An 11,235-nucleotide genomic window follows, 5' to 3' on the forward strand; every position below is an offset into this window, starting at 1 on the left:
GAGGTCAAATACCTCGCGATGTAATCAACTATTGTGAATCATTTATAATGTATATGAACGGGTCCTTTCAAGTGTCATTTTAACGCTACTATATCAGTAGACAGTTTTCGGCCTGAAAGTCATCAAAATGTTGTCCACTCTTTCTAGACTATTTACGCAATGACCGACAACTGTTATGGTAATATTCTACTATATAAATGAAAAATACGTAAACAACTGGATATATGTTACAGTCTGGGTTGCAATGCTCAATTTAACAACAAAACGAATCAAAACAAATTAAGTTTTGAGGCTTATAAACAAATTATTTATTCGGCAAAACCTTATGGTCCATATAATTTTAGTAGGTTTTTTAAAAGATAAAAAATCAAATAATATACAATACATTGAAAACGGTGATGAAAAATAAAAATATAACCCTTTTTACCTATATTTTTTTAGGCTTCCATTACGATATGATTGTATTAGTAAATTGGAATTAGATTTTTATGTATTTGCAAAAAAAAAAAATGTATTTGCAAAAAAAAAAAGAAAAAAAAATTGCTACAGTGCTACAGTACCTGCTACAGTGCTGCTACAGTGTAGCAGTGAAAAAGGGGTACTTGACGGATCCGTATTGGTTCGTCATTTACGTGAATTAGTTTTACGTGAATTAGTATATATATTAATAATTAATAATATAATAATAATAATAATAATATAATAATAATAATAATAATAATAATAATTAATAATAATTTAATAATAATATTAATATTAATATAATTAATATAATAATTAAAATTAAAAAGGGCGGCGACTTGATTTATTCGGTGTTCACCGAAAAATACCCTGAAACAAAATTAAAAAAATAAATAAATAAATAAAAAAGCGCCCACACACACACAGTCGGTCCAATCTAACACTTGACACAAGAAATCGAACACCGAGATCTTAAAAAAGTCTTCATACATTTCGATTCATCTTCACCAAATCTAATTCGGAGTCCACCATGGATGAGTATGTCCACATCTCCTTTCAATTTTTACACTTAATTACTTAATTATTAATTAATTATATTCATATGAATGAATGAATGTGTATTTGTGAAACAGGGAAAATGAAGTGGAGTTATTACAGAGATATAGAAGAGATAGAAGGATACTATTGAATTACTTGTTATCTGGTACTTTAATTAAGAAAGTTGTAATGCCACCTGGTGCTGTTTCACTGGATGATGTTGATCTAGATCAAGTTAGTGTTGATTTTGTTCTTAATTCAGTTAAAAAAGGTTTTTACTTTCTCCATTTCATTTCATTTCAATTTTGATTGGTTATATATAGTTATTTTGTTTCATATTTGAAAAATATGAGCTGAATTTTGACCTTCAATTTTGAAAAATAATTATTGAGGTAAATGAAATGTGCAGCTCTTTGAACTTATGTGGATTAGTAAAAAGTTTTAATATTTATATAATTATTATTATTTTTTATTGTTATGTAGAATAGATTATTATATAGAAGGGAGATGGTTATTTGTTTATGTTGTTGAATTGTAATGTAAATTGTGATGCAATGCAGGTGATATGCTTGAGCTTTCAGAAGCTATTAGAGATTATCATGATAGTACCGGATTACCAAATATGGTAAGATGAATGTTTATGTCCCTACTACTTTTGAGCTTTAGATTGACTTCTACTTGACATGAAATTGATATGAAGTTTCTACATTTGTCTTTTTAATGGATGAAATCGAGTGACACGTCACTCGTTTCATGTAGATAGTTTTCCTAATGATGATTGTTAAGACTTAAGTAGATAAGTTTACAAGTATGTGACGATTGTGTAGTGTTGGGAGGAGTAATAATGGAAATGTGGTAATTGAGTAATTCATGTGCACATAATGAATGGTATCGATATGTCTCTTTCTGGCAAATTGACAAATATCGAACTGTATCTATTTCTATTAAGTGCGTATTTAAAACTTCTTGTAAGTGAAATTTCCACGGTTACATGTTTTTTTTTATGTAATAACATATATGTATCGATCAATGTCATTGTGCGTAATCTTTCGATGGATATGCGTAATGGTAGCAGAGATGTTTGTTCTACTTACATTCTAGTTTAATACCTCCTAACTTCTCAATAGCTCTATGGTTGGGCCTTGAGTTCTTGCAAGAGTTCTCAGGTTCGAATCCCGTCTAGGACGAATATTTTGTGGTGGCCAGGGAAGGGTTGGAAACAGCCAGGGAGTAATCAGCGAGGGAGTAATCAACGTATATCAGAGTATGGGGTATGGGGTCGGATTACTCGCCCTCCCGGTAGCCCGAACAGGGAAAACCCTTTTACCTTTATTAAGGACATTTTAAGTTTGTAATTGGTGAAATATATTGGAATGGAAGTAATGTAGTGTTGGTGTACTTATTAGCAGGAATCCTTGAACATCGTAACATCTTCATTTTTGGTTTTTCATTCATTTATTTATGTTTTTTCTTCTTGCGTAATGAAGAATGCAGGGTCTGAAGGTGAGTTCTTTTTGGCTACAAATCCTGAATCATCAGGTTCACCTCCAAGGCGGGCCCCACCTGTGGTTCCTTTTGAGGTACCATCACGCATTACACCAGACATAACATCAATGCCGTATGAGGCGGAAGAAGAGGATGAACCGGATATGACATCTAATATGCACTCTGTTAACTCAGTGAAAGATCGGAATTTAACTGTTGATGATATCGATGATTTTGAGGATGATGATGATTTAGAGGAACTTAATAGTCATAGGTATTCGAGGAGATCGTTGAATGACACTACTGATCTTATTGTGGGTTTGCCTTCATTTGCAACAGGTAAATAACTTAACGCAATAAACTTTTTTATATACATTTGTTGGGACAGAATATGTTTAATTTGGTTCTGAAGGAGGTTGTAGGAAATTAAATGTGCCGAGTTCCAAAGATTACTCTATAAACTGTTTAGTAAAGGTCCAAACAGATTAAGCTTTGTATGAGTATGTCTGTCTACTAGCCTATATGCTTACAGCTGTCCCATTTCAACGTTCTATTGGTGATTGTTGCCTGTTAGTGTTAAGGAGAACTAGGAAACTACTCTATTGGCAGCGAGCCAAATTGGCAAATACTTTTCATTAAATGGTGGTTTCTATTGGTCCCTTTTTTTTTCTTCCTATAAGTTTGATTTGAAAATTGTGTTACTGTTTATAAAAAAGTAGGACAACATTTATAATCTCTTTCGGAAACACTAAGGGCAGTTAGAGATCTTAAAAACTTATTTTCTGAGTTTTTAGGAAGATAAATTACCATCACACTTGATAGATTTTTTTCATAATGTTGTTAATAGATGAACTTCTGGGGATGATTTAAGTTACATCAAGAGATTTAATCTATGGTCTGAAGTTACTGACTAGAAAAACATTAACTTTTGATCATGTGGCCAGGTATAACTGACGATGATCTTCGTGAAACAGCTTACGAAATTCTCTTAGCTGCTGCTGGTGCTTCAGGGTATTTTTCTTGTTATGACTTGAACTTAATCCCTCTCTCTCTGTCTCCTTTACGATTGGTTTTCTCATAATTCATTTCTATCAAACTATGTTATAACTCATACATAATAATTGTATCAACAGGGGCCTCATAGTGCCATCAAAGGAAAAAAAGAAAGAAAAGAAATCTAGATTATTGAAGAAGCTTGGGCGGAGTAAGAGTGAACATGTTACAGCCCAGTCTCAACAATCAACTGGTTTGACTGGTCTATTGGAGACAATGCGCATACAGATGGAGGTAAATATCAGACATGTTCTGTTTTTATCATGAGTGGTATAACTTATAAGTCAAAAGATAATTGCTTTGTAGTAAACTTACAGATCTATTGCCATTTTTTTATTTTGTTGAGATGGACTATGCTATGTTTCAAAATATAAGCAAGGGCTATTCGTAGAAGGTTGACGTAGATAATGTAAAGGTCATTAGCAAAAACCTTATAACTAGGCTATTTTGGAGTATACATACTTAGTAATTAGTATAATATACGTAATTATTAAACCAAATGCGGTTGGATTTTTTTACTAAATTAAATAGCAGACTACAGTTGTGTTATAATGTTTGCCATAACTACAGATATCTGAGGCAATGGACATTAGAACAAGACAAGGGCTACTTAATGCGATGGCAGGAAAAGTTGGGAAAAGAATGGATGCTCTATTGATTCCTCTTGAGTTGTTATCTTGTGTTTCTCGAACCGAATTTTCAGACAAGAAAGCTTATATAAGGTGGCAAAAGAGACAAGTCAGTTCCATTTCTCTTTCTTTATTTTCTCTTTCCGTTATACCCCATTATGTTTAATTGCGTTATACTGTTCATGGGTGGATATATAAATAAATGTATGTCTGTATTTATTATTTATGTAAGATGTTTCTGATGTTGTGTTAGTTCAGTTGAATATGTTGGAGGAAGGACTTGTTAATCACCCCGTTGTGGGATTTGGAGAATCTGGACGAAAAGCAAGTGAAATGAGGGTTCTTTTGGCAAGAATTGAAGAATCCGAGGTTAGCATTCTACTGTTTGACTATTTAGACCTTTTTAACCTATCTATACTGTTGATTTTCTTGTAACAATTAGTCTTAAATGCAACATAAATCTTAGCAACATAGTTTAGGTCAAAGTTAGGGTTTATATGGCAGCAAACTATTCTATGCTGTTCACCGTTTTTGTAATTTTTTTTTTATTGCAGTCATTTGCACCATCTGTGGGTGAACTTCAACGCATAGAATGTTTAAGATCTTTGAGAGAGATTGCGATCCCACTTGCAGAGAGACCAGCTCGTGGTGACTTAACGGGCGAAGTATGTCATTGGGCAGATGGGTATCATTTGAACGTCAGACTTTATGAGAAACTACTCCTCAGCATTTTTGATGTTCTAGACGAAGGAAAACTAACAGAGGTTAGTATATTGAATTGTAAAAGATAATTGGTGTATTTAATCTAAATAATTTTCTAACGAACGGTCTGGTTGTTGTTAAGGTGCCTAAAAAGCTTGTAAAATTTAATAATCGCCATTTTAAAGTCAAAGGCAACCGCTATGTACAAGTCTTTTATGCACCTTAAGGACAGCCCTAAGCCCTAAGGACTGTCGTTAGAAAAATCCTTAATTTAATAATATAATATGAAACGTAAGATCTTTAGAAACCTTCTATATGAAAGGGTTACAGTTATTAACTCTTCTAACATTTTGTTTTAAATAATTTATTGTTTACAATGATAATCCTTAGTAAGGAGCTATTCTCTTTCATATATGTAACTTCAACGTTGGCTTTGTATGTAGGAAGTGGAAGAAATACTTGAACTTCTAAAGTCAACGTGGCGTATTTTAGGAATAACAGAGACCATTCATCACACCGTCTATGCCTGGGTGCTATTTCGTCAGGTATTAAGAGATTTTTAATTGTAAGAACATTTGCTTGTTGGAGGGCATGTTTTGTTTTTATATTTAGATAATAATATAATATATGATGTCCTAAAATTCATATATTTAGGATTTGATTAAGGACTTGCCATAAACTAAGCTGTTGTTTTGCAGTTTGTCATGACTAGAGAGCATGCACTTTTACGCCATGCAATTGAACAGTTAAATAAAGTACCCATGAAGGAAGAACGCGGCCCACAAGAGAGAATGCACTTAAAAAGCTTGTATTGCAAAGTTGAAAATGAAGATGGATCTGAAGAGCTTACTTTTATACAGTCATATTTAATGCCTATTCAGAAGTGGGCTGATAAGCAACTTGCAGATTATCATTTGCACTTCTCTGAGGTTCGTAACCAATGATGTGTAAAGCTTTTTAATATAGTTTTTGAATACATGCTGTATAATTGATACCACCAATTAGATTTCGGTTTAGATGTGTCATGTGTTCATTGTTGGTACAATTCCTTCTTTATATAATTTCTACTTTGATTTGATATCCGTAGGCATAGGAATAGGAATAGGAATGCTCTACTTTTATACTTTTCCTATTTACTTTTTTATTTAATATTTATCTTTGAATCTTTGATGTTGATTCTGATTTTTCTCCCATACTTACAGACATTGGCAATGATGGAGAATGTAGTATCAATTTCGATGGTTGCAAGGAGGCTTCTTCAGGAAGAACATGGATCGGTATGTAACAGTCCAATTGTCTGAACTCTCTCTCTCTCTCTCTCTCTATATATATATATATATATATATATATATATATATATATATATATGTATGTATCATGTGCAGTAAGTTGCTCATGATTTTGAGTCCATATAAAGACACAGTAATCCTGCTTATAGCTACAAAAAGCTGATTGTCAGTTATCGAATTTTTTGCCAATGCAGCATGTATCTGTGACAGATGGAGACAAGATCGAGTCCTATGTATCATCATCCATTAAAAGTGCGTTTGTAAGAGTAAGTCGTTTTCATTTGAACGGGCTGCTTACTCTCAGTTAAAGATATCAATGATTTGAACTGTTTTTTTTACATGTAATCATATAGAGCCTGCCATCAATAAAATGTCTTATTAAATTTTATAATGACCTAAATCCTTTTTTTTCTTTCTTTTTCTTTTTTCACAGATATTGCAGGATGTTGAGACAATGTCCAACGCTACAGATGAACATCCAGTGGCACTATTAGGAGAAGAGACTAAGAAACTTTTGAAGAAGGATGCAACCGTATTCATGCCGGTATTATCTCAATGGCATCCGCAAGTTGTTGTAGTTTCTGCATCTCTTCTTCACAAGCTTTATGGAAACAAATTGGTAAGCTCATCAACTGCTTAGTGAATCGTCTCACAGTCTTGTCAGTTAAATCTGTTATGAATCTGTTAAATTTGCAGAAACCGTTTCTTAATGGTGTTGAGCAACTTACAGAGGATGTAGTTATGGTATTCCCAGCTGCTGATAGTTTTGAAGAGTATGTTATGGACGTTATTGAATCTTCAGGTGGAGGTGGCGAAACAGAGGCCTCCATGAAAAAGCTTGTTCCTTACAAGGTACAGTTGCCTTTTTTTTATTTTATTTTCTTTTTTTATTTATTTAATAGATTCGCTTTTGTTTTACTTTAAATGTTCTTTTTCTTGAACCAGATTGAAACAATATCCGGAACACTGGTGTTGCGTTGGGTCAATTCACAACTAAGCAGAATTATGGGTTGGGTCGAACGTGCCATTCAACAGGAGGTAACCTATTTAATGATTGCTCTTTTTTTTTTCCTTACTCTACATTAGGGTTATTTTTTGGTTTCTGTTGCTTTGAGTATGATAAGGAATTTTAGTGGTTTTGGATAAACTAAAAAATTAGGTGTTGATTGATTGTAATTTTATTTTAATATTCAAAATTTGCAATACGATTCTTTTAGACCCAAAGAAGGATTGATACAGGATCCGTATTAGTCTGACTGAATAAAGTAGCCTTAGAATGTGTTGGAAGAGAGAATTATAATCGTGAAATTTGATCCAGTTGTCTTTGCATTGAATTATTTTATGTCATATACGTCTATCAAACTACAATTATATTTGGTTAGTTTGTTAACGATTCCTTAATATTTCAGCGATGGGAACCTGTCTCAATGCAGCAACGACATGGGAGTTCGATCGTTGAAGTTTATCGTATCGTGGAAGAGGTTCCCAATTAAATTATATTTCGTAGCTCACAAATTTTTTTTTTCATGAAAGAACTAGTTTTCTCTGAAATAGTTCTGCCATTTATTGTGTATCTCAAGTCTACTTCTAGGATCGTTTCATTCAAAAACTTTAATACAATACATTTATAACAGACTTTTTTTTCTGCTCTCTTTCAGACTATCGATCAATTTTTCGGTCTAAAGATTCCAATGAGGTCCGGAGAAATGAATAGCCTGTTTCGAGGAGTTGACAATGCATTTCAAGTATATGCAAAACATGTTGTTGACAACTTAGGTACGTAAATTTCTCTACATTCTTGTGATGATTTACCCAACCTAGTTTGTTTTCATGGTTTTGTAGCCAACTGTTAGAAAAAAAATAGATGCTGCTAATTGATGAAATAAACAGTTTGTATATACAAATTTATCCGTATATATGGCCAGCTTAGTTCTGGAATATTATTACATTTTTCCCATTTTAATTTATTATTATGTAGCTGTCAGGTTTTGATGATTCTTTTAATCATATAATTAAACTTGAATAATCCATGCAGCTAGCAAAGAAGATATTATTCCTCCGGTGCCAATTTTGACAAGATACAGGAGAGAAAGTGGAATTAAAGCTTTTGTTAAGAAAGAATTGAATGATCCGAGACTGCCGGATATGAGAAAATCAAGAGACATCAACGTATTGACAACAGCAACACTATGTGTGCAGTTAAACACTCTTTATGTGAGTTGAACTTCAATTGCTCTGCTATACTAAACTTAAACTTCTTCGATAAATGGATAAGGTTTTCCTTGTTATGGCTACCCAAGGAGGGCGGATATTTTTACTCGATTGTACACGGCCTAACTCTGGGAGTACTCGGATGTTGACCTAGTTTGACTTTGACCGATTTTGACTGAATGACTGATATTCCTAGTAATCTCGAGTTTTGGCCAATTTTTCGAGTAACCCCGAGTTTTGGCCGAGTTTGATCGAGTTGACCAAGTTTGACCGAATACTCGCCGACTACTCCCGAATTATAATAACGAGTACTCGCCGAGTATTTCCGAGTTCTGCAACATTGAGTTTCCTTAGATTTTTTCAAATGTGCGCATTTATATATATTGCTTTAGTGGAATAGAAGGCCAATGAAGATCCAGTTGTTATTGCTATTGCTATAAGTATTTAATGACTAAATAAAAATTTGTTTATTTTGTGACTAATAATATATTGAAAGGATTGCACTTTTGCAACAATGGCAGATGCTTTAGCAAGTAACTAACTTTATCTTTACCGCTTTGCTTTATAGTATGGCATTAGTCATCTTAACAAGCTGGAAGACAGCATTTGGGAACGTTGGTCAAGGAAGATGAGGAATGGAAAATCAAACAGTACGTATTTGGATGGTTAAATTATTCTGGAATCTAGATATCAATATTTAATGATTATATGATTAACCTCAATTTACTCAGTTTTGACGGCTTAACGTTACGATGTGTGTATTAATCAAATATACTTTCACGTTAGAATATTGACATGTTAAAATTATATCGTGTTGTATGCTGGATAAGATTTTGACACTGATGTTTATCAGTTGTAAATGATATTTTCATATTTATGATCATGTTCTGCAGAAAGATCTGCTGACGATAACTTGAAAAAAGAAAACTTCGATGGGAGCAGGAAAGACATCAATGCAGCCATTGACCGGATTTGTGAGTTCACGGGTGAGACATGTTTTATAACTTCTCCATTCTGTGAGAATATATTAAAAATTAAAGATCTGATTTAAAATTTCTTTATATTCTACAGGAACTAAGATAATATTCTGGGATTTAAGGGAACCGTTTATTGAAAACCTATATCGACCCAGTGTATCTGAATCCAGACTGGAAACACTCGTTGAGCTACTCGATGTGGTATGTTCTTTATGATTTGCTTTTAATGATGCTAGGAAAATATTATTTAATATGTGTTGCATTCTGATAAACTGCATCAGGAATTAAATCAACTATGTGATATCATTGTGGAGCCTCTTAGAGATCGAATCGTTACAAGCCTACTTCAAGCATCACTGGTCTGGCTCTTAAATCCACTTATTCAAATGTTTCATGCATTCTTGCTTTTTTGTTTATTTTTTTACTTAAAATTGTTAATGGTTTTGCAGGATGGTCTAATTAGAGTGCTGTTAGATGGAGGTCCGTCACGGTTGTTCATTCCATCTGATGCTAAGTTAATGGAAGAAGATTTGGAGGTTCTAAAGGTATTAACATAAAGTTATCATCTCTTATGATCCATAATTATGAGATTCTTTTGCAAAAGATAATTAATTATAATTTAATAATAATTAAAATTAATTGAAATAAAAGGGGCCTGGTAATGACAGCCCTTAGGCAGCATTAAGGATGAGATTGATGCATAAGTGTGTTGTTCTTTACGATTACATATCATTATAATTATAATGTTGAACACTATTGGCCAAATAATAGGAAGCTTGACCCACAATGAACTTGATGATTACTTGGCCAATAAGGAGGAATTAGAGTTGGAGTCATTATGAGTTCTTTTAGTTTAGGTCTTTTTCTTTAATTCAAATAGTTTATAGTTTATTTATTTATTTGGAATTAATTTTAGTGTTTGTATCCTAATAGTTATATTATCTCTAGTTTTATAGGTTTATTGTTCATTTTTATATAATGTTTATAGTTCTCATATTGACATTCTTTTAACCTACTTGTGTTAGGAATTCTTTATATCTGGTGGTGATGGACTTCCTCGTGGAGTTGTTGAGAATCAAGTAGCGCGTGTTCGACAGGTGATAAAGCTTCAGGGCTATGAGGTTAGTTCTTCAACAACGTTTGAATACACCTTAGACGGGGTTTTACTTATTCGACTTATTGTCAGTCGCTATTTAATACTTGTATATATCTGGTATTAACAAAATGCTACCATAATCAATTTTTCATTTAGTTTACAGAGTATTTCTTTACCTCTTACGTTATTCACTTGTGCTTAACCGAATGCAGACAAGGGAGCTCATTGACGACTTAAAATCCGCAAGTGTTTCAGACAAAAGTAAGTTGGGTGCTGATAGCAAAACACTTTTAAGAATATTGTGTCACAGGTGTGATTCTGAGGCTTCTCAATTCCTCAAGAAACAATACAAAATCCCTAAATCTGCTGCCTAGATTTATAATACATTTGGGGGGCTTCATCATTTGCATATGTTGTTTTGTATGAGTTTTGGTTAGAGGAAAACAAATAGCTGCTGGAGAAATTGTAAGTTGACTTTGAACCAATGTTACTTTCCATGTTGTAAAATATTTATTAATTTGTTCAAAATTTCAGTTAATATGATTTCCTAGTTGTAGATTTTGGATGAATTCGATCATGTGAGTGAGTGGATTATAATTTATAAATATGTTCATATTATTAAGTTTGTGTGACCTAATCACTAGTCCTATGGCATTTTAAATCTTTAGCTATGCTTTTTTTTTTTTTTTTTTTTTTTTTTTTTAAACGGCATGCTCTCATTTGTCACCCACACACGCATTAGGAGGAAACCCAATTAACTGAATTTTTTTTAACGACCATTACTTTTATTAAGC

At 32.9% G+C, this 11,235-nt stretch overlaps 1 protein-coding gene across 1 annotated transcript; it reads left to right on the top strand.

Moving 5' to 3' along the window:
- Positions 1–875: 875 nt before the first annotated feature.
- Positions 876–10,984, top strand: LOC139871910 (protein unc-13 homolog). Its single transcript, XM_071859666.1, has 26 exons — positions 876–999; positions 1,095–1,270; positions 1,560–1,624; positions 2,487–2,823; positions 3,429–3,495; positions 3,618–3,771; positions 4,108–4,275; positions 4,425–4,535; positions 4,721–4,930; positions 5,312–5,413; positions 5,567–5,797; positions 6,071–6,145; positions 6,352–6,423; positions 6,591–6,776; positions 6,854–7,009; positions 7,103–7,195; positions 7,567–7,638; positions 7,816–7,933; positions 8,193–8,371; positions 8,937–9,018; positions 9,262–9,354; positions 9,440–9,546; positions 9,627–9,704; positions 9,795–9,890; positions 10,371–10,466; positions 10,654–10,984. The coding sequence occupies exons 1-26, from the start codon at positions 992–994 to the stop codon at positions 10,813–10,815; spliced, it is 3,294 nt and encodes a 1,097-aa protein (XP_071715767.1). The 5' UTR covers positions 876–991; the 3' UTR covers positions 10,816–10,984.
- The last annotated feature ends 251 nt before the right edge of the window (positions 10,985–11,235 follow it).

Source organism: Rutidosis leptorrhynchoides, chromosome 1 (genome assembly GCF_046630445.1).
Source record: "Rutidosis leptorrhynchoides isolate AG116_Rl617_1_P2 chromosome 1, CSIRO_AGI_Rlap_v1, whole genome shotgun sequence".
Classification (NCBI taxonomy): Eukaryota; Viridiplantae; Streptophyta; class Magnoliopsida; order Asterales; family Asteraceae; genus Rutidosis; species Rutidosis leptorrhynchoides.

What these genes read in the sequence shown, in the direction of transcription:
- LOC139871910 (XM_071859666.1), top strand. An exon ending in TTTGCCTTCATTTGCAACAG is followed by an intron (nt 2,824 to 3,428) that starts GTAAATAACTTA and finishes TCATGTGGCCAG; the next exon opens with GTATAACTGACGATGATCTT. An exon ending in AAGATTTGGAGGTTCTAAAG is followed by an intron (nt 9,891 to 10,370) that starts GTATTAACATAA and finishes TACTTGTGTTAG; the next exon opens with GAATTCTTTATATCTGGTGG.